This window comes from Pomacea canaliculata, linkage group LG7 (genome assembly GCF_003073045.1).
Source record: "Pomacea canaliculata isolate SZHN2017 linkage group LG7, ASM307304v1, whole genome shotgun sequence".
In the NCBI taxonomy this organism is placed as follows: Eukaryota; Metazoa; Mollusca; class Gastropoda; order Architaenioglossa; family Ampullariidae; genus Pomacea; species Pomacea canaliculata.
This window is the reverse complement of record NC_037596.1, coordinates 13096749-13122495: the sequence shown is the minus strand read 5'-3', so window position 1 is coordinate 13122495 and position 25747 is coordinate 13096749. Positions and strand designations below refer to the sequence as shown.

The 25747-nt window shown below is 35.8% G+C and overlaps 3 protein-coding genes and 1 long non-coding RNA gene across 6 annotated transcripts in view; 2 read left to right on the top strand and 2 right to left on the bottom strand.

The window, feature by feature from the left end:
* The window catches only part of LOC112569667, a 140872-nt gene extending 127382 nt beyond the window's left edge, over positions 1 to 13490 (top strand). The window contains exons 1-4 of one of the 3 annotated variants that reach the window (XR_003100502.1): positions 10685 to 10905; positions 11473 to 11850; positions 12070 to 12351; positions 12726 to 13483. The gene's annotated coding sequence lies outside the window, so the exon portion shown is untranslated. Of the gene's footprint in view, positions 1 to 10684; positions 10906 to 11472; positions 11851 to 12069; positions 12352 to 12725 lie in introns of those variants that run through there. The other 2 variants (XR_003100501.1, XR_003100500.1) reach the window with 2 other exon arrangements.
* Positions 1 to 25747, top strand: part of LOC112569665 — a 130976-nt gene that overhangs the window by 103420 nt on the left and 1809 nt on the right. The window contains exons 4-7 of the mRNA XM_025247536.1: positions 18809 to 19096; positions 23574 to 23951; positions 24203 to 24481; positions 25338 to 25628. Of these exons, the coding sequence (XP_025103321.1) occupies positions 18809 to 19096; positions 23574 to 23951; positions 24203 to 24481; positions 25338 to 25628 (1236 nt within the window). The remainder of the gene's footprint in view (positions 1 to 18808; positions 19097 to 23573; positions 23952 to 24202; positions 24482 to 25337; positions 25629 to 25747) is intronic.
* Positions 1545 to 9363, bottom strand: LOC112569680. The gene is made up of 9 exons (XM_025247565.1): positions 9326 to 9363; positions 6429 to 6576; positions 5893 to 6021; positions 5281 to 5469; positions 4515 to 4574; positions 3928 to 4039; positions 3536 to 3598; positions 2396 to 2542; positions 1545 to 1776 (listed from the first exon to the last, which is right to left on the bottom strand). The coding sequence occupies exons 3-9, from the start codon at positions 6008 to 6010 to the stop codon at positions 1665 to 1667; spliced, it is 801 nt and encodes a 266-aa protein (XP_025103350.1). The 5' UTR covers positions 6011 to 6021; positions 6429 to 6576; positions 9326 to 9363; the 3' UTR covers positions 1545 to 1664.
* Positions 18046 to 23581, bottom strand: LOC112569695. The gene is made up of 3 exons (XR_003100510.1): positions 19819 to 23581; positions 18779 to 18823; positions 18046 to 18163 (listed from the first exon to the last, which is right to left on the bottom strand). It is a non-coding gene; the product is annotated as an uncharacterized LOC112569695 (long non-coding RNA).

The window sequence follows — 25747 nt, the reverse complement described above, 5'->3', positions numbered from 1 at the left end:
TATCTGATGATCGTCTTCTTACTATTCCTATCACCAAAACAACAACATATGGAAACAGGATTTTTTAAATTTTATTTATAATATATAAGCATGTATAGATCTCTCTTATATATCTCTCAGAGATATATAATGTAAATATACATAACAAAAAGCATTTTATTTACAATATAGCATAAAATGAAACATATACACATAGATTAACAGCCATTTCAAGAACACATCCATCTATCAAAGTTTACACATCAGAGACAAAGTTTGTTCTTTTCACATCTCGCTCCAATCAAGCAATCATTATAAAAAGCACCATGGAGCTAAGGCATATGTAGTTTCAGGCAATCATCTGTTCTTTCCTGTGATGGTAACAAATTTATTTTATTTCTTATCAGGCCACTACATTGAAGGAATCTCTCATTTCAGCTAACTCGTATACAAAAGAGAGATGCCCAAATTTCCTCGAAATTAATTTGATGTAGAAAAGTTTAACCCAGGGAAGTGAAATGAGAGAAAAATCGAGCCAATTGATCATTAGGGCTTTACCTGGTTCTGAATTGAAGCCATGTAAGTCAACTACAGTGATGGAGTGAGGGCAGGGAGAAAAAGAAACACTAAGACAGACACAACGAAAAACGAACTGCGGCAGTCAGTAATTTATGTGTTAGGTTTCTCTGCAGTAAACAGATAACGAAAAACAACGCAACCTCGTATAAAACATAATTATCGTTGTACTAAAATAAACAAATATGAAAAAATGTCGCATCACGATTTAAAAGCAGTAGTTACTGATCTTGTCCCTGATTATCTCCCTTTGACCACACTGTTTTGAATGGTGTGTGTGTTGCTCATAGTATACCCACGCCTCTGGTGAAAGGCTGTAAAAGAGATTATTTAGGAGATACCTTAGGAAGCATGTTTTCTCAAATAATTAGCATCAAACAGCTCGACTACGCCCACCTGGCGATAGAAGTAAGATCTAAAGAAAAACGGCAGAGAAACGATAAGGCTGTGTGACATATCAACGGAACACAATCCTTCGTACCTGGCCAAAAATTAACATTACAAATATTTACACTTGTAATAAGCTATTGTAACAATTTATGTATCAAACAGACAATAAAATCTTTAACAATGAGATTGAAGACGTGTGAAAGGTGGAGTCAATTCTGTGGTCAAAGGCACTTGAACACTTTTCACACAGAGACTGGAAAGACATAGTAGGAAGTAATAAGGATAGTGTCTTTGTAAAGCAGACCTGATGTCACGAAAGCTAACACTGTTCGATGTACCTCTTTCCCCCCAGTGCAATAATATTACAGAATTTCTTCTAATCACAAAAGCTTCTTAAATTAGCCCTTACATATCACCGACTCTTTTCACTCCGGGAAACACGAGCATCGAAAAACCTTCCAAATCACAGCTTTATAATACTTTCTTAAAATAATCTTTTATGCGTAATCTTTCAGATCGTCCAGTTCTTCAAAACGAAACCCACAGTGACAAAAGAAATGGAATCTAGAAGATAACATTCCATTTTGTTTACATTCCATTTTTTCCCCTCAGAATCAATGCTTCTCCGTCCCTGTCTCAGATGTTAGTGGCGTAGAATGACTGACAAGATGTTTACTGTCAGGTGATGAGGTTATGATGTTAATGCACAGCGACTGTATTTAAAGTTGATTTATTGGTAATGCACGATTAGCACCACTGATCTTGTGAGGATATGTATTCTCCTGGTCGCCAGTTGCCGTTTCTTCACCAACGGTCGATACCTGTTGAGACCTATAAATTAAGAAAAAAGAAATCAACAGATTTTAAGAATTTCTGGGCCAGAACGAAAACAAGAAGAAAAGGTGGAAAACAAAAAAGGTGGAGTGCAGGTTCGAAAAATGAGCTTTGAGAAATGTTCAAAGATGAAAAGAGACAGAAAAACAAAATTGAATATTTGCTGTTAGGACAAACAAACTATTTCTATGTTGGTATATACCTGAAGAAATAACTTTGCAAGTTGTTTTACCAACAATTATTTATACTATGTTATCTGATCTCTGACAATCGAGGGCATCGTTTATACTATCCTCTCAAGAGTACAGATTTTTTATATTTTTATCTCATAGTTCCCGACGTGTGAAATAAAGAAAAATCCTTTCGCCAGGAAATAGATTATGATGTTAAGGATTAATTTTTAAAACAGCATGAAATGTAAAAGTTTAACGCATGCATTCAGCCATGTAATCTAATGCACTCAAACAAACCCTCTAACGCAGCAAGGACACACACAACTATTATTTGATAGTGTATCTCTACAGTTTCTTGTTATAGGAAAATCGTTCAATCTTCAAATTCTACAAATTCTTCGTTATGGGTGTCAAACATTTTTTGTAGTGTTTTGTTTCCTTACCCATTGATCAGGCTTTCTGGTCTTATTTCGACGGTAGCTGATGGAAGGTCAATCTGTATTTGGTCGTCATGGGTTCCTGTGCTCTCTCTCTCAAGCAAGAGGTTATTGCATTCCTCTCTAATGCTGACTGATGGACCATCGTTGTATCTGAATGAAGGAAAATATATAGTTACTATACATAACTCTTGTTTGAACTGATGTGTTACGGTTTACGTGCATTGGCTCAGAGACATCTTGAGATTGGTTCTACTTGAGTTGTTATTTGCTCACATGTAGTGTGCTACTAGATGTCGTCTTTGTGTCATTTAGGAGTGTTGTCCATAGGAATGTTATTACCATGGGAATCCCATGGGAAACGTCCCATGGGATGGGATGGGATGGGATGGGATGGGATGGGATGGGACAGCACACATTTGTATTTCCTATGGTAGTCGATACTTGATATTGTAAAATAAATTTACGCTGAAATTTGCAGTTGCGTAAGTAAATTATTGGACAAATGAACATAGGTTTCCACTGCTAAAAGCAAGTGCGAAAATTGTTTTGGCCGTACCAGCAGTGTTGTCCATAGGAATGTTATTACGTCCCATGGGATGGGATGGGATGGGACAAGCATACATTGCCATGGGATGGGATGGGATGCGATGGGATAGAAAAATATGTCCCATGGACAACCCTGTCATTTAGTGAATGCCCTTTTTTTTGTTTAAAATAAAATCTTATTGTATCCAAGTGCAGTGTCACTCTTTATTCGACTGATTAAGTCTCTAATTAAGAACCGTTTGATTTACAGGTTTATTACTGAGTTGCATGCGAGTGTAAAATGATAGTAAATCTCTTTTTTTTAAAATTTTGGTTAGGTCAACTGAACTACAGTCTCAACGTTAACTGAACGTGCATATTCATCAAAAAAACACCCATTTACATCACTGCCTTTGTTTTCTTACCTAAGAAATGTCCTTTCCCCATCGATTATACCGTTGCCAGAAATTCTTTCACAAAAATGCGCTTTATGTAGGATATAAATCATTAAATAGATAAGCCGCATAGTAAAAACTTGATAAGGCATATAGTAATACGTTTACACATATATTGACATACATTCATATTTCCATATCCTAAATTTAGTTCTACTTGTACCTTCTTGACCACTTGAATGCAATGCCATTCACCCCATCGTTTTCAGAACTTTCATCGGTGGATCTGCAAGAATTTTGAGTAATTTCTTTGTGTAAATGAGCTTTTCTGATGACTGGAAAGGGAGACATTTTTGTGGTAGAAGCACACGTTGACTGTGATATTAACTGTTCACTTGCTCAGCCGCAAAGAAAAACGATTGTTTTAAACATATTCCACAACCTTAAATAAGGAATTCAAAACCCATAAATTTTTAAACCCACTAAAACCAACCAACCACCAAAAAACAAATATAAAAACAAAACAAAGACCCTGTTAAAGAAAGTAAACATAAAGTTACTAAGAAGTGGAGAGTGCTTTACTTTTCGTGGCTAAGAGATAAGTGCATGGCTTGCCTTTTATGTTTGTTTTTCCTTTGTCTCATAAATAAAACAATGCCGAGGATCAGGATTAAGATCACCACAACCACTCCAAAAGCCACACCAATAACTATTGAAGTATTGTCATCTAAATGAATAAAAGTATTTCATTAGTTAATTTGTAAAATTAGTCAAAACAAAGGTTTACAGGGAAAAAATGTTAAGGCCATATTAGGGAAAATAATTAAATGATATTGAGAAAATCTTTAAATATCATACCATTGAAAATTTTCTTACTAAAGTTTTGTGTCACTGCTTTTTATTTTGCATTCCATTAAAACTCTGGTGATAACAGCTTAACTAAGCAGAATCACAATCTTTATAGTGCCTAGTATACATCTTTGGTGAAAACCTAAAAATAATTTAATAAAATCTTCATATTAATCTGTTTATTTGTACACGTATCCATCTTTAAAACGAACAATTAAAGAAATGTTTCTTTGGAAAAAAGTTGTTTAAATAGCTATACAGATAACAAAGTCATGCTTTGAAGAAAAAATTTTCTTATCTTGGTAGTGTTGGATAAACTATCAAAAGAAATAAGAAATTTATTTAACGCTTACCTTTTGTAGTCGTCCCAAGATCGATTCCAGATTGGGTACTAGTAATTATATCGCAAATTTCTGAAAAAATAATGGAAACAATACCTCATGCTTAGATTTGGGTTTCAAGATATAGACTGGAAACTGTTGAATACAATGGTATAAAACTGAAAACAAAGACAACATTATTGTTTTTGGTGCGTAAACACACTTGATGTTTGAGGTATTATTTTGCCCTAATTGTTGCCCCACCTTAAGAGTATTTTGTCGATTTATGTATTTAAGAGTGGTTCATCAAGATATAAATAAAAGAATATGAAAAATGAGAAAATTTATCTTCGCTGTGCAAGAGGCTTACATTTTACGAATATTTCCATTGAAACATCCTCTTACTCTTTTTTTCGAAATTCTTTAGGGTGTATTTTTATTCTGTTATTTGTTTTTATCACTCTTTGAAGATTGCTTTTCATCTTGGTGCGCTGGTTGTTAAGATTCTAAATCACATACAAGCGAACTGTCTCAAATCCAAAAAGTTCCCCGAATTTCCCGTAAGGCTACAATTCTTTTTAACCTCTGGAACAGGTAACTGACTACATTGAATTCATGTAAATCAAATAATTCAAATTTAGTACTTAGTTTTAGTAGAAATTGATCATATATATATATTGTTTTGTTACTTGCCAGGAATTTTAAACTCTATTTAGCGTTTAAGGTGTTAGTCTATTAGCCATTGAAAGTTGTAGTCCTGTGTTCCAAAACCATAGTTTACAGCTTGAGCAGATCTTACCTGGAGGAGGGTATGAACAGTTTTTCACCATAGGAATGTCTCTCATTTGACAAACAAAAGAACCTTTCCTTGTTGCAAATGTGTCAGGAACTGTGATGGTGACACTGTTATAAGCTTCATGTGTAATGTTGAAGCCATCTTCAGGAAAGCATTTACCATGTCCGTTGTATGCGCAGCTGACCACTTGTTCTGCGGAGGAAGTTCAAAGTAAAAATGTAAATATCAAAGTTTTGATGGTTTATGATCAATTTAGACTGTCTGGACTGCTTATCAAGTAGATGAAAAAACTTGAAAACATAAAATTTAGAGTAAACTTCTAGACTTTCCAATATAGGGCGGGTGAGGTTGTAAGACCTTCCAAGGATGTGTGTTTTACACACGATACAAGTAGAGAGAGAAACAATATTTATATAAATAAATTATATAAAAGAAGTCTTTTGAGCTCGAGCTATGTCACCACCTTGGAAGGTCTTCAAGTTTAGGAGTATTTTGTAATCTCCCTTGAAAGACATTTTTACAGCAAAAATTAAAGTCGTTAATCTAATTAAAAAATTATTTTAAGGTGCAGGGATAAAGATGGTCAGCAAGGCACAAGGCTCTCGGATTCCTCACCTTGACTTCCCTGGGAAGAAAGAAAATAAATATGAAAATGTCGTGTATCATTAGTAGCCGTGGGAAATGAGCATTCTATTTCAAACGGACACTTTTCGTTCTTAATTTCACAGCTCATTTTCGGAATATCTGCAAAAAACACAAACACAAGTATATTGTCTATATTACTTGAAAATAAGCTTTTAATTTTATAATAATAATTTTCAGATAAGATAAGAATAGGATTTTATGAAGATTGGTTTTGTCTTTCAAAGGCATATCGGTTATTATAATCATTTTCAAATGCAAACAAATGATCATACTGAAGTCACACATTAAGTCGAAAATGTTCTATAAATTTATCAAACACTAAAGGCTATGTTTTTAAAAACAATTGTGCTTGTACTTCAAGTACCCCGATGGGGTAATTAGTGTCGTATGTATAGGCAAAGGAAGACAGGCACTTCTGATATGTAATATAAACCATTAGTAAATATTTATAAATAGGAATGACCAAGTATCATAATAAATTACAAAGGTTGTGAAGTAAGGCTCACCTGTGTATACGAAGAATGAATCCTGTCAGGAGACGGACAACCAGCTACAAGACAGTCGTGTGAAGCTTTTAGCTTTTGCTGAGCCACCTGAGTTTGAACTTCACTGAGTAGAGGGGATTGATGCTAGGAATGTTTCACCGTGGGAAACCTTGAAAGAAAAATACAGTCAGATTATAGATGAAAGTCAGAGTTGTTAACTGACACCTCTGTCCAAACATAGGTAACTCAGGATGGATGGAATCTACATTCCTGGGTGGAGGGTATGGCTGCTAGGGAGAGAGGAGTGATCACAACACACGAAAAAAACAAGCAACCAGGAATCTCTAGTTGCAACAGTGTAATAGTGTCTGTTGTTTTGGTTCGACCTCGTGACCCGACATGACAATTAAGGCCGCCCTTTAAAGAGGTTAATGCCGAGATTGAAGAACTGGCTTGCAATCGTTGTAAGAGTGGTGACATGAGGCTAAACAGCCAGCACAGCACGGGTCTCTAAGTCACACCTGCTGAATAACAGTTTTATTTTAGATAGGGGGAAACATTGGGGTTAGGCCATTTAATTAACTCACCACCAGCGCTTGACTTCCCAAGGAGACACTGCAAGTGGAGGGACACAAAGTTTAGGGGTAAGGAGGCTACCTATGCCTAGAAAGATAAGGTATTGGTATTTTTATGTATCACGGATTTTTTTTAATGTTAGTCTTTTTCATAAACTTTTTAAAAAGAGGATATAGATATGCATTAGTAATTTGCTTTTGTTGTAACTGTCAATAGGCGCAGTCTCTGGGGCCATGAGATGGGCCGTAAGTGTTTCGGCCTGGCTAATGCCACTGAGTGATGGGCCTAGCATATGGAGTACTTGAAGAGTTTTGTTGTTTTTATAGAATACATCTATTTTTCGTGGATCTGTGCCCCAACAGACCCCAATGGCTATAGTTAACAATGTACCAGAACATTCAGAGTGAATGGTAAATGTGACCTTGTGACAGACAGTGAACTCTATTATTTTTTTGTTTGATAATCAGCCAGAGAAGAGGAATTTTCTTTCACGACCATGTTTACAATCAGAGATCTGAGATAGTAGTAAGGATTAGCTAAGTATGTTTACTGGGAAATTACTTTCTACATTTATCGAGTTTTTTTGATAATTAATATACCATAAATTTAGTTAAATATAATTAAGCATACACAGGCATGCAAAAGAGACAGAGTTGTTTTGTGAAGAAAAGAACGCGCAGATATCAAGGTGTCTACGTGGAATCCAATGTCTGTGAGAAACATAAAGGAATAGACTTTGTTAACTGTTGCATCAATCCATTTATTCCTCCCAACGACTTGCAGGTAGGGACAGGCATAACTAATCGCCAGCCGATACAAGTCAATAGATGAAAAAATGAATATTGTTTTTCTTAGCAATTCTTCACCACTGCTTGTAACAATCACCCCAATTTTCAATATAAATTGTCAGAAACTGACAGTGTTGTAGTAGATAATTATCCGGAAGAGACCTAAGGGTTCATCATGCAAAATGCTGTTTACATGACATCATTGAAACATGTTTGGAGGACAGCAAGCCAGCAATCTCTCAGTCGCCCTGTTACTACTACACTAATACTGGCTACTTTTGTTGGGCTATCATTATTGAGAACTGTCATGTGGTAACTTAAGTGGGACACCAAAAGTGACCACGATTAAAACCCTTAACTAAAATTGCCCACAGCCAGAGAAACCTCAAGTAAATAAACAGTGTATTTTCAGTTGCTAAACAGTTTAGCATTACTGTTAAGAAAAGATATGAAGAGAAGGTATGACTTTAGATAAAGGATAGAGGCATATTAGCTTGAATTATATGACTGATCAAAAATTTTGTTTTGTTTTATCTCAAAGCATGCTTCTCTAGTCCCCCGGTTTTCAAACTTTTCCAGACGAGTAAATCTTTGAAAATTCTAATTGACTGAGTACCACCTCCCCACCATAGCCTCTAGGAACCTACCTATAAAGAGAAAATCTTGAAGGAACTGAGACTCTACTCTATGAGCACTGCCTATATTAGTAACTATGGAAGTAAAATAATGTTATTCTATATAAGGTGAGCTGTATGTTTGGTGTCACTGCTGCAGGTGGAGGCTTGCATATTGCCGAATGTGGCAACCCAGAGGCAGGAATGTCTTGGTGTCAGGATGTTAAGCCATTAGCCTGGCGCCATGAATATGTGAAACAGACCTTTGTAATACTGATTGACAACACTGCATGTTTTCTCTCTTTATCCCGCGGGTAGGTTAGTGGGGTCTGTTGGTGTTGTCACCGCGGGTCACCAATAGATAAAAGTTTGTAAGACGCAGGAACAAGTTATGTTAGGTTTGTCAGTAGGGCTAAATGTGAGCGAGTTACTTGCATTTACTTACGGTCAACAAACAGGACCACAACTAAGCGGCTGTGACCTATAAGTCAGACGGCATCGTGTTTTTCAGCATTGAAAATGTTTTCACGAGATTTTTTCCTGTGAAAAATAGTCACAGTCTGTGGAATAATCTACATAAATTGAAAAAAATGTTTGTTTGTTTGTTTGTTTGTTTGTTTGTTTGTTTGTTTGTTTGTTTGTTTGTTTGTCAGCTGGTTGATAAAAGCTGCAACTTTCTAAAAGTTCCTATAGTGTCACAGTTGTCGGTTATACCTTCGCGTACTAGTAACGGGAATCGCACCACAAGTTAAAAGCCCGGGACTTGGCAATGGCCGGCTGCAGTCACCGCAAATTAAAAAAATCTAAGCTATGCAACATACATAGAATTATACAAAGTAGAGAAAATTACTATCAAATAACAAACTAAAGACTGATTAGTGTGACCATTAATGAATGTTAAACTGTTCTTCTTCACGCTTGTAAAATTCATGTTTCTTACCTTTGCTGTGACACAAACTGAGAAAACTCGTTTCTATTAATATCGGCCTAGGTCTCTTATAGATAAAAAAGCTTAGGCCTTGTTTTGAAAATCACAAGGCCATATATTGCATTTATTCCGTGACAGCCCCTTTGCGTAAAATAATTTCTGCCATTAACTGACTTTCATTGAAAAAATGGTAAGAAGTAATGTTTGGCTGGTCTACAGAAAATTGACCTGGACTGGTTTTGTGAACAACAGATTGAAACAACAGCTGATAAAAGTTTGCCACAATGCAACATTAGACCTACTAACATGCAGATGGATGTTGTCTGTCCTATGCATCTTGTACATGGGTATACAGAGGGAGTAAGATAATATTGTAAGATATTTTAATAATGTTCTTGAATAATGTTAACAAGGAAGAAAAAAAAAGTCTCAACTAAGTCATCAAAGCGCCGGTGGAAGGGCGATTAGTAATCTCCACTTTGCAGACGACATGGACTTAGTAGGAGGATTGAACAGAGAGCTGACTGCCTTACAAACAGACTAAAAGCTCGAAAGCATGTCGATACTAGGACGGACAAGAGTGAAGTTGCAGTAATTGAGAGTGAGAAATCAGAGTTCTAAATAAACGGTGTAGGTCCTGAAGAAGGAAGCAGATGCAAGTACTTGTGAAAAACCGTCTCCCACAATAGCTCCACAACAACAACAACGTCAATAGCTAGGTTAGACAAGGTTTCTATGGCTGCTTATTTATGATACTCTCCTTCTGAAGCATGGAGAACTCTTTTATTACATTTTTCTTGTTTATAATCCGCCAATACCTTATTAAGATTTTTTTATTTATATTCCTTTATACTGCAGCTTCTCCTAGGTACGACCCAAAGATCTTTTATGGACATATTTCGCTTAAAAAAGATACATAGAATTTTGACAAGTTACTTTTTTGAGCTCAAAGACTGCTAGAATTATTTCCCTGCTGTGAACCAAGGTAAGAATAGTTTGTATGGGACAAAAAACTACTTATGATATCTGCAAACTTATAGCATCTGTACTACTGAGAACAAGATGCCTTTCAAGAAATAAATTCAAATATTTGATCGTCTTATAAAGATAAGAAATTATTAGATTATTAAATTATTAGAAACAATTAGTTTTCTAATACTACTTCAAACTATAGGTTTAGATGATAATAAACTAAACAAAGAATAGCTGACAAAGAAAATAAAGAGATGTCGTCTCCTCTTTCTTTTCTTCGTCAGATATTCTCTGTTTGGTATTTTGTAATAGTTCTCCAGTTAGAGGGTTCAAATTCAGTAATTTTGCTATATTTATTTTCCTGTTCACAAAAACCAGCTAATGACATTTTGGGAAATACTAAAGTCCTTTTAAAAGCGAATATACGAGGAAACTGAAAGTTAAATAGAAGTTTTAGGCGCGTGTCGGACTTTTGTGATCATCTTCCTGTCATAATTTTGAGGACACTGATGTACAGAAGTTGGCTCCCATCATGTATTTCATCATGAACACGTCTACCAAAGTTGGTTCTCTGTGTTTAATACTTCTTACACTGACGAAAGGAGTTTTTCTCTTGACATGTAAGTAGTGAATAGACAACCTAGTCTTCTTCAAAGATTTATTTTGGTTATTTAAATACTAAAAGTGTCAACAATCATTAGAGAAATTGAGTGAAAATGTTGAACACAAAGCTTGTGTATAGAAACATATAAGCATAAATATAACCATGCACATTTTTATAATATATAATATGTGAAAGTGCTCGGCATGCATGGCTGCACTCTGTGAACACAAAGCAATCAAGATCAGTGGAGGTCAACTACCAGCTGAATGTAAAAGTATCAGCCAGAAAGAAATCATTGAAAATTATGTACTAACTCTGAATTTTTACTTTAGTCATGTTGACTGAAATCTCTTGCTGTTACTAATATTTTACAACTTTTATTTGAGTTTCCGAAACACGTGCTTTATGAAAACATTCTTTTTTCGATTATAGGTCTGATCTGAATTCATTATAGACTATTAAGTAGCCTAGTGTGACACTCTACACTTCTTCGTATATCTTTATATCAAAATATTTCTTTTAAAGTATTTATACATTGCTGATATCCTTCTCATGTCTTGACCTACCCTACCTTACTTTTCAGGTGGGTTTTCTAACTTTACTGAAAAGCAAAGGACAGAAGAAAATGGTTTGGTTACTATCAACTACTCCATCAACCTTACGAAAAGTCAAAATGTTCCAGAGAAGTTTAACGCCGACTATAAGATTTGTGAAGGAAACTCTCTGAGAACTGGATGTGTATTTATTCACGACAAAGACTACAACACCGAATTTAATAAGAACTTGAGTGGGGGGACAGGAGTCACCTGCTACTGGGAACAACGACACGTGAGCAGCTCTGTGGTGGCTTTAGACATCTACATCTCTCAGGTCGTCACCAGGTCACTGAGTGCGATGATAATCTCCACTGGCAGAGGTGAACTTCCCAAACCTACCCGACTGATACGCGTTGAGGTGTTGTGTAAGTAATAATGTATTTACCGAATTTTGTTTTGAACATAAATTACTTCGTAGAAGTAAAGAAAGCTTAAATTTTTGAATTTTGCATTTAAGACAGGAATATTACGCTGCTTGATGATTTACGCAAACCTTGTTATACTATGAATTCAAACAAGCAATGGAAGCTGGAAGCACTGTCTTTTCTATATGTAACTGTATTTGTGTGCGTGTTGCTCCACAGACCCACCAGAGGTCACAAGTCTTACCGTGGGTGGAGAAGACTTTACAAGTCCTTACTTCATTAACGAGGGCCAGGAAGTCGACATTTCCTGCTTCTTTGATAAAGGCAACCCTCCCGCTACTTTCAAGCTTCTTGATAAACATGGGCACGAGTTGAAATCTGGTAGTGATGAAAGATACCTTAATTATTCACTCACTGCCCAGTGTGAAGACTAATGGCCGATAGTCAGGTGTGAAGGAAGCGGCTCGAAACAGAACAGATCCGTCACGTTCTTTGTCAGGTGTAGGTATTCAAACTTGCTGTTGTCCTGTGATTTGTCTCCCACTTACTATAAGGGTTTATTTTAGGTGCATGGATGCCAGGTGTATAAGAACCAGTTTATGTGCAAACTGGTGAAGAAATAGAATTACTCCATTTAATCTCACCTATGCTTTTGTGTTCACACATTTGTGTGTACACTTAAGTCTCAATTGACATGCAATGTTGGTTTTTGCTGTCGTTGTTATTGTTGTTTTGTTTGTGTGTGTGAGAGAGAGAGAGAGATGTACTCTTTGTCTGTCTCTGTCTTAGGACAAGAACAATCAGTAGCTGTGTTAACATGCGCCAACCTCAAGCTTAACTACCCAAATAACCTTTATGGTTTTGGAAATTTGCAGGTCCTCCTCAGTTTGTGGAAAACTCCACAAAAATCGTCAGCCTACAAACATTTCAAGTCCTAACATTTCGTGTCAAAGCTCACACAACAACACTCGTTGAATGTCTCTTAACACCAGAGGCTTTAGACAACAATGTCACGAGGGGAGTAAGCTGCATCCTAAGTGGTCAGCCGCCTGATCTCCTTCTGACCGTCCATCTTACCAAGGAAACCAACATCACTGAAGGAAATTGGTCGCTGATTCTTCGAAATGAAATTGGTTCCGACAGAATGATGCTAATGATTATATATGGTCCAGGTAAGCACTCGTACTATTTACAATCTAGTTAAGAGAAATGGATTACTGTTAGGGTAATACAGACTGCAGTGACCATCATTTTAGCTCATTTCATTTTAATCTGAAAAAATAATTTCCTGTTTGTGGGGTCAATTCAGTTTGGACTTTCTCATTTAGCTAGCTTTGGTCTTAGATTCTAAATAATTCGTAGGGAAGTATTCTAAAATCAACAGTTTCATTTTACGGAAAAATTGCTTTTTGAACACGACAATTTGAGCAATGTTTCTTCGTAGAAGAAATGGACAAATGTGTTAAAATGACTGGCTGTTACAAATACTACTTATACACAGCATAACTCTCCAGTGAAAGATGATAATTTTTTTCTAGTGCCAGTTGAGAATAGCTAAAGTGGTTTATACATCTCAAGAATAAAATTGAATGATTTTGTCTTTCTCCTGTTAGTATCGCCAGTGTTGTCCATAGGAATGGGAATCCCATGGGAATCCCATGGGAAACGTCCCATGGGATGGGATGGGACGGGACAGCACACATTTGTATTTCCCATGGTAGTCGATACTTGATATTGCAAAATAAATTTACTGTTATTTCATTCATCAAGGATTTAAATCTTTCCTCTGAATCATCTATTGTATGTGAAGTAGCAGGAATTATAGAACAAAAGCCGAAAAGTGGTTTTCAGTGTTGTCCATAGGATTGTTAATACCATGGGAATCCCATGGGAAACGTCCCGTGGGACGGGATGGGACAGGCATAAATTGCCATGGGACGGGATGGGACGGGATAGAAAAATATGTCCCATGGACAACCCTGAGTATCGCATTTGTTATCTCCTATGAGAATTTTAGAAAACTCGCATGTTTGTCTGGTTTGTCTACACATTAGAAATTAGTACATTAGAAATTCTTCTTTATAAGTTATAGTTATGCTTTTGACGAATTCTGATTCCGGTAAACAATATAATGGCGGATCATTTTAAACAGCAGTCACAAATCATTAAGAAAATAAGACACCACAAACATAAATAAATGACCCCCATAATAAGTATAAATCATGGTGATCCTACCTTATCTGCGCTTTTGAACTGAAAAGACTTTTGAAAAGACTGTGCGAAAGATCGATAAGAACCGAAAAATATTTATTGTTTGATACAATAACTTGCTTATATACTTATCCCGCGAAGTTTGTAGGCTCGCGCATAGACTAGATTGTTTATATCTTGACTGTGACACCCGAAATGGTTAAACTTGGTGGTGGTTGTTGTTGTTGTTGTGGTGGTGGTGGTGTTGGTGGTGGCAATGATGATGATGATGATGAGGAGGAGGAGGAGGGGGATTTTTCTAACATGAATAAATTACCTTTGAAGATGGTAAATTTTTAATAGCTTAAATGTGTCTGGGTAGTTATTGTAGATTCATTCCAGTATCCGGTACACTATTTTAACGGATTGATTTGTCCATCCATCTGCATTTTCCCTTCAGATCATTCGTTAATATTTCTGACCGTTTTTTCCTGATCGGCCGACGGCATACTCCGAAAACATTTTTTATTAGAATTGAAATCGTGACGTGAATAAAAATAATCTTTGAACTTCCTGAACAAAGTGAAGCTGATCATAACTGGATGACAAGAACCAAACACATCGGTATAATAAAAGGTAAGGATATTTTAATGATTGATAAACTCGAATGAGAATAATCGACTGTTGGTAACTTTTATAAATGGATAAAGATATATATATATACGTGTCTATGTGTTTGTGATTGCGTGTCTCTCTGTGTGTAAATGACAAATGTCTGCATGGTACTGGTGTTTTACACCAAGTCAACAACTAAGACTTCATCACGCAAGCCAGCCAGCCTTGTAAACAGATGTCACATGCAGAGAAAGAAAAATATGCCCGAGACGAGATCTGAACCCAAGACATCCAGCCTTCACTGTACTGGTGACAGGCGCTAACCACTGAGCCTCCAGGCAACCCAAAAATGCTGAGGAAGGTGAGATAACGACTGACTACAAGGTAAGGAAAAAACACAAATTATCTGCCATTAGAATGCTTATATCTTTCCCCATGAAGACTGTTCTTCCGTGTAAAGACACTTCTTTCAAAATGAATACAGGCCCAAATGTATGTATTACTTTTATATATTGATTATACCTTATGTTAGGGAAGATTAATAATATCTTTGATGTATTTTTAGACAAAGAGCTGTTTATTTTATATGCTGTTTATAGTATCCTTCATACCTTCCTCCATTGCTTTACGTTCTATGCATGTACACATCTCACCGTTCACTTTCTGTTCATTTATCATTGCTAGTCTACGCAGTGTGATCTGTCTTGGTATTATTATTATCCAGCTTACCAGGATTTTCTTGTATAATTTTCTACTGGGAACAGGGAAATAACTGAGTAAAGAGTATACGCCTTTTAAATCTGTGTAAAAGAAGTTTAACCGGAAGACATTTGCATTCAATTGAAATGTGAGTTTGGTCTCTGACAGAATCACGAAGCCTATTTAAAATTCTTATCTTTCTCTATTTTCTGCAATCTTGAATTCAGTGCTATTTACTATCAACCCTTTAGAATATTTACAGTTTAAAACGTCGAAAAAATGTGTCAAATCCATCCATCCTTCCTCCCATCCACCAACTGCATGTTTTTAAGTCTCCTATGAGGCGCAACCTTATCTTTATCTTGTTCTTATTTTTATTTAGCAACAAGTACTTGTTTTGTCTATTTCTATAACTGAACACAGTTCCTAAGTATAACTCCCCACTGGGATTAATAAAATCAAACTTTTTTGTATGTCCCAGGAAGTCCAAGACAGAAAGTTTTCTTTTGCTCACCAACCCAACTCAATCAAATAAAGTTTATCATTATCAATGCCAACGATCCGTTCATCACACCATCATCTATAGAAACATGTGTCAAATACATTGTTATATGACTGTTATAATTGGAAAATCGTTGTCCTTAGACATGACCACTATTTTAATGCTTAAATTGTGAATATGTAAATAATGAGAGTGTATCCTAGAATTTACTGCAATGTTTTTGTTTTTGGATGCTCGTTCATATATTTCATCGTTATGCCACATGAATCCCCATGCATTGTTTATTCTGTGGTAAGGCCTTCTAAGTTTGCTAAATAAAAAATAGTAGGTGTTTATTTGCTGACAGGAAATATGGAGGATTTGGTCAAAGCCCACGAGGATTGCTCTACTAGCTGTTCACTAAGGGAATGTTCACTAGTTTTCAACATAGGTGACATTATTAATATACATTAATACATACAAGGAAATATTAACTTTAGCTGCTTGGGAACAGAGAAGTTTTAAGTTCTTAATAAGGTCTTTCTGTTTGAATATCACTTACAAGAGTGTAGAGCATCGAAGCTCGAACATGACGATCGTCATCAAAGTTCGCTGTGCCTTGTTGATATTTCTTACACTGATAACAGGAGTGCTTCTTTTGACTTGTAAGAGTTATTATTATAGCATTTTCGAGAAGTAAAAAAATTAGACTGCTTAAGAGTGAGGAATAGCAAAAATGATTTTTTCTTCTGCGCAATATACAAGATTTTAGAAATAAAAGCTGCAGATAATAATAATTAAAAAAAACAAGGGAGGCATAGGTACGGGAATTTATTTTAAAGTTTACCTGTTCTAAAAGTAAAGATTAAAACGACATTTTAGTACCATTTTAACATGTGACTAATGAGTAATTCTGTCACACTGTTCAAACCTTTTTACAATAATTCCTGCTAATTGTATTGTCCTTACTAAAAATTCAAATTAAATTTGTTGTGTTTAAATTTAACGGGAAATTTCATGTTTTGGCATTTTTTCCTTGCTCTTCTTGAATAGTGGGATAGAAATACTATTTTGTTTCAGGTGGAGAGACTAATTTTAGTGAAACCATACGACAGCAAGAAAATGGATTTATAAATGTCAGTTATACCATCAACCTTACAGCAAGCTCTGTTTCGTCTGACTCGTTTTCTTACAACTATGAGACTTGTGAAAGAAATAGGAAAGAAATTAGTTGCACCTTTGATTGGAGAAAGAACAGAAGCAGCAGATTTGGGAAGGTGTTCGGTAAAAAGACAGGTGTGATTTGTTTCGGGGAACAACGAAACCTGAGCAGCTCTGTAGTGACTTTAGATATTCACGTTTCTCAGGTCGCCATGAGGTCACTCACTGTAATGAAGCTTTTCCCCTTGGGAGTAAAAATACCTCAAATAACACGAATAATACGTGTTGAGGTGTTGTGTAAGTAACAACAATCTTTTAAATGTCACTCATTTTATTATTTATTTTAATTGGATAAATTAACGATATTTATTACTCTTAGAATAATGGTATGTATATTATTATGTATATAATATTATATTAAAAAAAACTAGACGTCTGCCACAGTATGGCTTGTTGGGTAAGGAGCTGGCAAGAATACCAAATTGAATTGTTTAATAGATACACTTTTTATTTTCTGTGAAAGACTTGTTTTATCTTGATCATTTCATTCTGTTTATGCAAAAAAATTCATAAACTTGTGACTTTGTTTTTTTAATTGCATAATATTTATACATTCTAGAAAAATGTCATAATGTAGCAAAATAAACTGCATGGATGTCACTTTTCGTGATAATGAGCTAATGCTGTGAACTTATTAAAGCTGGGATCGATTCTCACTTTCTTTTCTCTCTCGTCCTTTTTATAATAATTTTGTTTCTAGTTCATTTCTTTACCTTTATGATTTTGTCATGTAAACAAGGTTGGGAAAAGAATAACACAATGTTTTAATAAGTGATTGAGTGCAGTGTCCTTTTGTGTACTGCCCTGAATTGTGTAACAGTTTCTAGAAGAAAAAATAAACCACGTGTGTGTGTGTGTTCAGATCCACCCAACATCACCAGTCTCACTGTGGAAGGACAAGATGTTAATAACGATTATGTCATTAACAAAGGTAAGGAGGTGAATGTTTCCTGCTTTTATAAGCAGGGGAATCCTCCATCCTTCTTCCATCTGCTGGATAAACATGGAACTGAACTGAAAACTTCACATGTAGGAATCTTGAGCTACTCTCTTACTGCCCAGTGTGAAGATGACTGGCCGGTAGTCAGATGTGAAGGCAACGGGACCCTGCAAAATAAATCCGTGACATTCCTTGTCAGGTGTAAGTATACTGACTGAACTTTGATGTTCACTGTATAATAATGAGAGTATCAAAGAGTATGGAATCCATAGTTTTTCATGGAGATGTATAAAAGTCCAAAAAAATTAGTATTAACTTCTATTATAATGGCTCTGCTACTTGCTGATCAAGTGTAAATATATTGTAGAAATAGACTTGTTGTACATCAAACTAACGAAACATGAATAAGCATTTATGATATGTATTACATTAAAAAGAAAAAGCTAAAGGAATTACAGATATAGAAATATCTTTAATTATGAGGAATACTTGTTTGAGTGGTCTGCTAAATGCCAATGATCAAGTTTTGCTGGCTCTGCTGCTTTGTTTCGAATTCTCATACAAAAATGTATGTATATTTCATGAAAATGTCTTATATAGAATCAAGTAAACATTGAGTTTTTTTTTTTTATAAAACATACATTTCAATGAGTTCCCTATCTTTCTCTCCCTACCCCTCTCTATGTATCCCTAATGATTTCGTGACATGTAGAAGTCGAGCCTAAACAGTCTTCGCTGAAAGTGTAGATTTTCTTCTATGATAGTAATTAGGCTTATCTCACCTCAAGCAAACATATATTTTATTGTCGCAGGCCCTCCTCAGTTTGCTGAAAAGTCCACAGAAAATGTCAGTCTTACTTTAGGTAAGGCAAAGTTTCGTGTAAAGGCTTATACAACAGAAGTCACTGGATGTTTCTTAACTCCAGTGTCTTTAAAAGATAACACCACTAGGAAAGTGAACTGTGTCCTTAATGGTCGACCACCTGATTTGATTCTATGGGTTAGCCTACCAAAGGAAATCAGAAGCTACCATGAAAACTGGACTCTGGCTCTTTTCAATGAAGAAGGGTCTTCCACGACAATATTTACTGTTATAGACAGTAAGTACCAAACATTATTTTAAAGAAGTTAGAAACAAAAAATATTTCGTCATCTGTACAAATGCATAGGACTGACTGAAAATGAGGGCTATTTATACTTGTTTTGCCAAAATTTAATTTTCAGTGTAATGTAAGGTCAACAAGCAAGACATCAGGAGTGATATTGATACCATTATGAGAGTTTCAGCCCATGAGAGAGATAAGACAATATGTTAGTTAAGTGTTTATGTTTGCAAACGTGGCGTCACACCTTGGATCTCTTTCAGAGCATGGCGACGGTTTTTATGCATGTATCTCGAGAAAACAAGGAATGCAGTTTCTCAGATTTGGATGCATAGTATCTTACACTGAGCTTTGCCCAGTTATTAGAAAAATCCCCTATGCTAATTCAATCATGCGCAATCCTTGGTTTGATAAAGGAACGAATGGTTGTCCATTTAGCTCGCGTACTCATCGTTACATAACGGGATTTGTCACCTAAGATGTTTTTCTGATAACTGTCACCGACACGTCTCCCTTGATGGATTTGTCATTTACAAATTGAGTTTAACGAGAATAAAGTCTAGCTAAAACATTTCCTAAGATGTTTTTGCGAGGTGGATATGAAGAAACTAAAAGAATCAACAAAATAAGGTAAGTGTACACATAAATAATTTAGATAACTAAAACTTGGTTAGAATATTTGTGCACATTGCAAATTTAAAGTTAAAAAAAGTGCTCACCCTTCTCAGCTTGCTCACACTCACGAGCAGAGAAGTGATTTTGATGTCACAGAGTTGCAGGTCTTTATTCATCACCAGTGTCTTCATATAAATAACAGTTGCTCAAGATAAGATTCAGACTGAGCAGTACAAGGGGAAGAACAGTAAGTTCAGTGAATAAGTGGGAGACTAGCAAAATATTTGAAAGTGTCTTCAATAGAATTATGTTTTCAGCCAGACACAAATGGCTACGCATAATCCGCTTCTTTAATCTAGATATTAAGGGAGGAGATTACTTTCATGTTGCTCAGATCGTGATTTCCGTAAGTTTGGGAAACCGAAAGTAATAAGATTTTATCCTTTCTATATAGCTTTGTGAGATCTTTATGCGACCATCTTCCCGTCTCTTTTTTATTTCCTTGTCTGTAAGTTCAGTTTAATAGTATCTTAAATAAATGTACGCATTTAACTTGCATCAACTGCATCTTTGTTACAACAGGAAGCTGAGGCTGCTACTCAAACTATAAAGTAAATAGATATATATGTACCTAGTGATGTTGAGGAAAGGTCCGACATGTGGAATGGATGTAAACCAAGAGGGAGACACAATGAACAGTTCTTCCAGAAACCTTTAACCGCACTTAGCGAAGAAATTGTATGAACTAGCTTTGCAGTTATTACTAGCCACTGGTACCATATTAAACAACCATGGTAGCACAGGATGTTGGGCTGACATTGGCTCAGAGGGAGCCACCTTCGTGCTAACACAAGGAGCCGATACACCATCCAGTAAGGGAAATTCACTGCATGGCCGAAAAATAGTAGAATGTAAGCTCCAACTCGCACGGCCACTGAAGGCTCACAATTCACTTCTACGATCAAAGAGGCAGGTCTAAACTGGGGAAAGGATTGCCCAGTGAGTAGAGGAAGGAACAGTTTATCACCCATAGAGGTCGACTCAGAATTGGTCAAGGATTGTTTTCACTGCCGTGTATGAAAATGTATAAGCAGCCCCTGCTGGATAAAACCCTTCCCTCCTACTCTATAGAGAGATTGGCACAATACAAAGTCAATCTGCATTTTGCAATATAAGGCTAGTATGCATGTATACATTTTTGCATATATATATATGACTAATCCTTAAGGTTAGGATCTAATCTGTACTTCAAGATATATATTATAAATATTCCGGTTTTGGACACATGTATTCTCGGACGTCAGCAACATCGGAGGGCCCTCCGAATTGCAAGAAACTTTAGTGTGGAGAGATACATGGCGAGTGTGTGTCAGATTGAGTGTAGTGTGCTGTGTGTTGAGGTAGTGACTCATGATACCTGGACTAGATACAGGGAAGTAAACGGGACACCTAGAGAACAGTCATATTTGTAATTGTATTATCTTGTAAATTGATTTGTAGAACTCTCGATCATTAATAAATTTCTTTTACACTAAATTGCCTTGTATTTGTTATTAGGGATACGCGCTGGGGCTCAGAGTTAACTTAAGTATTATTTGCAATTTAGTGTAAGTGTGCGCGTACACGTAAATGTCGGCGTGAGTGGGTTGAGGTGTCGAGAGTGATCAGCCCGAGTAGACGACAATCGCAACCTCTGGACATCTTCGCGTGCTCGTTCTCCGGAGTTCACGACAACCCAACCATATTCGTTATTCAGAGTCAAAGGTAACATTTAAATATCCGCTACAAACTTATCAGCTTAAAGAAATGTTATGCTGAACTTTTTGCGACCATAGACTATGCGCCATGCAATGTCTTTTTACTTTACAAGCAAAGTAAAGCTGATTGTAGCTGAAGCAGAAACCCCACATATCTGTCTAAAAAGAGGTAAGTGTACTTTAATGGTTGATAATTTGAATGAGAACAATTGAATGGACACAGACATATATATATATATGTGTGTGTGTGTGCAAAATGACTGTTCTTTTCTGTGAAGACACTTGTTTCGAAATGAATAGAGACCTCTATCTTAGCCATATGTTAGTATTTCTGTATTGCAAAATGTGTGTTCACTTTTTATGATTTTTGAAGATATATAAGGGATGACTAATATTATCTTCGTTGTATTTTAAGACAAAATGTTGTTGGTGGAATACTCATGTGTGCAGAACACCGATTGAAAAGATAGAAATAGCAAGATTTGGAAATATATAGATAGAAAGAAGGTAGGAGAAAAATTAGACAGGTGCGTGAATCACTGTATGGTAAATTTTCTGTTAACCGTGTGAGGAACATGAAAAGGAACAAGTGTTATCTACTTAATAAAACCGAAAAAGGGAAGAAGCTGCGATTACCAGTTGACTGTGCTCCATCCACTTAAACTGACCAAACCTTCTCAGTGAGAACATTGTTATAAGAATTAATAATGAACGAGGACATTTCTTAATACTAAGTTTCAATAACAATGGAGTGTGTGAACTCAAGAACGACAGAAAGCAGATGGATGCTGCTAACTTCCTCTTAGAGTCTCTGGTAGGGAGTAGATTATAAATGGTCATTTAATCTTAATTTACAGTTTAGTTTTATTTAAATTATTATTAAGATGATGATTGTCTTCTCACTATATACTTGTAAAATTATCTTAGAACAATGATTGTTTCCAGAAGTAAAGAAGTACTACCTCGCTTCACCGATTTCATGCATTTTACTATAACAACATACACTCACATACACACCTAAACTTGCGTTCCTGACAATAATCTTCTACTGGGAATACAGGGAAATATCTTCTGAAGTAGAGAATCCTGTGAGATGGAAGTCTAACCAGAAGACATCTGCACTCAATTGAAAAACATCTGAGTTAAGTCTCTGAAAGGCTCATGAAACTTAATCATTTAAAGGGTTGTTATTTATTTTCCGCAACATCAGTGCTATCTACTATCAATCCTTTAAAAAATTTCAATTTAACAAACTGTCGATGATAGGAGTGTACCAGAACATGTAACCCCGCATTTACTGTAATTTATCTCTGTAATCTCTGTACCAGTTTAGGTTATTGTCAACCACTTAATTCATCATGTTACACGAGTCCACAGCATTGTTTATTTCAGATAAGACCTTTTAATTTTGTTTTAAATATTGAAATAAAGGAAACTGATCTTCCGATCGGAAAGGGCGATCGTTTCGTAGACAGTGAAGGAGCATGAGGACTGTTATTGTAGCTGTTTCTTTTGACAATGTGCACTAGTTTTCAACAGGGGTGCTATAGTTGATATCATAAATACATACAAGGAAAATTAGATTTAAACTTCCTCGGAACAGACAAGTTTTCATTTGTAGATAAGGTCTTTCTGTATCAATACCACTTCCAACAGTGTACAGCAGCTACACTCGAACATGGACATGTTCACCAAAGTTCGTTTTGTCCTATTGATACTTCTTACACTGATAACAGGAGTGCTTCTTTTGACTTGTAAGGGTTTTTTACTTTTCATTGTGTTTTTAAGTGATTTTCTTTACATTTAGGCTAATAACAAGTTAATTATTGTAAGAATGATGATTTTCTTCCTTGGTGTAGCAAGATATATCGCCCATTCTGCCAGTCGTGTCTCGTGAAGTTTGTACTTTTTCCACTTTGACTTAGTCTACTGTTTGTGGTAGTGGTCCTCGGTACCTCTCCAAACTTACTTCGATCTATACGCCTGCACGACATCTTCTATTATATTTTAGGCTTGTTTAAAATGCTGGAGATTTTTGTACATTCTCCGTACATTCCCTTGGTCCTTTTAAATCGTGAAATAAAAATACTATTTTCTTTCAGGTGGCGAATCTGATTTTAGTGAAACTTTACATCAGCAAGAACATGGATTTATAAATATCAGCTATACCATCGACCTCACGGCAATCCCTGTCTCGCCAGACTCGCTTACTTACATCTATGAGACTTGTGAAAATAATAGAAAAGGACTCAGCTGCACCTTTGATTGGAGAAAGAACAGTAGCAGCAGATTTGGGAAGGTGTTTGGTAAAAAGACAGGTGTGATTTGTATCGGGGAGCAACGAAACCTGAGAAGATCTGAAGTGGCTTTCGATATTCACATTTCTCAAATCGTCACAAGATCACTTTCTGTCATGAAGCTTTCCCCCGAGGGAGTAAAGATGCCCAAAATAACACGGATAATACGTGTCGATGTGTTGTGTAAGTAAGAAAAATCATCTTTAAAATATCAGTTATTATGTATACATTACTTGTATTTTTGTGTTTGATATGTACCTTTTATAGAAGTAATCAAACAAAATAAAGTTTCTACAAGTTTCTGAAACAAATAAACCCCAAATAATCAAGCACAATGATGACAACATAGACATTGAATAATGGAATAAAAATATCCAAAGACACAAAGACAAGCTTGTAGAATTGTGGGTAAAAAAATCTGTGTGTATGTGCAGATCCACCCAACATCACCAGTCTCACTGTGGAAGGACAAGAGGCTAATAACGAGTATGTCGTTGACAAAGGTAAGGAGGTGAATGTTTCCTGCTTTTATAAGCAGGGGAATCCTCCAGCCATCATCCGTCTGGTGGATAAACATGGAACTGAACTGAAATCTTCACACGAAGGAAGCTTGAGCTACTCTCTTACTGCCCAGTGTGAAGATGACTGGCCGGTAGTCAGATGTGAAGGCAACGGGACCCTGCAAAATAAATCCGTGACATTCCTCGTCAGGTGTAAGTATACTGACTGAACTAATTGTATTGTATAACAACGAGATCTTAATTTTTAGTCATTTTCAATGAGAGCATCCAAGGACATTGGATCCAATTGATCTACAGGTTTTTTATCAAGATGTATAAGAGCACACACATGTAAGTATTTAGTATCAGGAGAGAGAAAATCAGAGAGTAAAAAAGCAATAAACTTACTGCTGCTTATTTTCTAGTTTTTTATAGTATAAACTTTCTTATAGTGTAACCTGATGAACTTATTATGTATAGTTATGTATCTACTGTGCTATGTATTTACTTTCTTCCCTTCTACATTTGTCACCTACCATCTATTAAATCCAATAAAAACTACTAAAAAACATGTTCCATATACATTACTCCTTAAACCAATTAACATAATGTTCTTCCAATTTCTTACCCTTTATTTCACTTTCACAAAACCATATAAAGAATGACAGTACCAAACAATAACTACCAGACTAGTAACTACTGAAATTATATATAGATATTTAACATGTTCCACTGTCACTTACCTCTCTCTACCTATGCTTATGGGTTTATGATTCGTAAGAGTCGAGGCAAAACAGTCTTCGCCATATCAGGATAAAATAAAATTTATCTTTAAAAACTCTAAGAGTTTTAAAAATAAAATGAAAGTCGTTAAAAGATATAAATTTAATAGCTGTGTTTGAAATTTTACAGAAATATGAATATCATGCTTTATAAATTTTAATCCATGTGACATGCTGCATAATGTAAAACATAAATACAGTTTAATTCTTATGACTAGTACATATTTTGTTTTATAAAAGTAATTAGGCTTATCTCACTTACTTCAAACTTTTTTTTTATTTTTCAGGCCCTCCACAGTTTTATGAAACTGCAGAAATCGTCAATCCTGCTTTAGGTATGGCAACGTTCCCTGTCAAGGCTTACAAGACAGCAATCCTTGGATGTTTTTTGACACCGATGTCTTTAAAAAATAACACCACAACGGAGGCAAACTGTGTGCTCAATGGCCAACCACCTGACCTCATCCTATGGGTTAGGCTCGAGAAGAGTATCAGCCGTTTCCATGGAAACTGGACGTTGACTCTTCGCAATGAAGAAGGTTCCTCCAGCACAACATTTAGTGTCATGGACAGTCCAAGTAAGCACGAACAACTTTTTTTAAAAAGTAATAAACGAAAATAGAACTGTCGGCCAAGTTTACAAGAGCAAATAATTGATAGAACCGATTAAGAAGAAGAGAAATTTTAGGCATTCAAA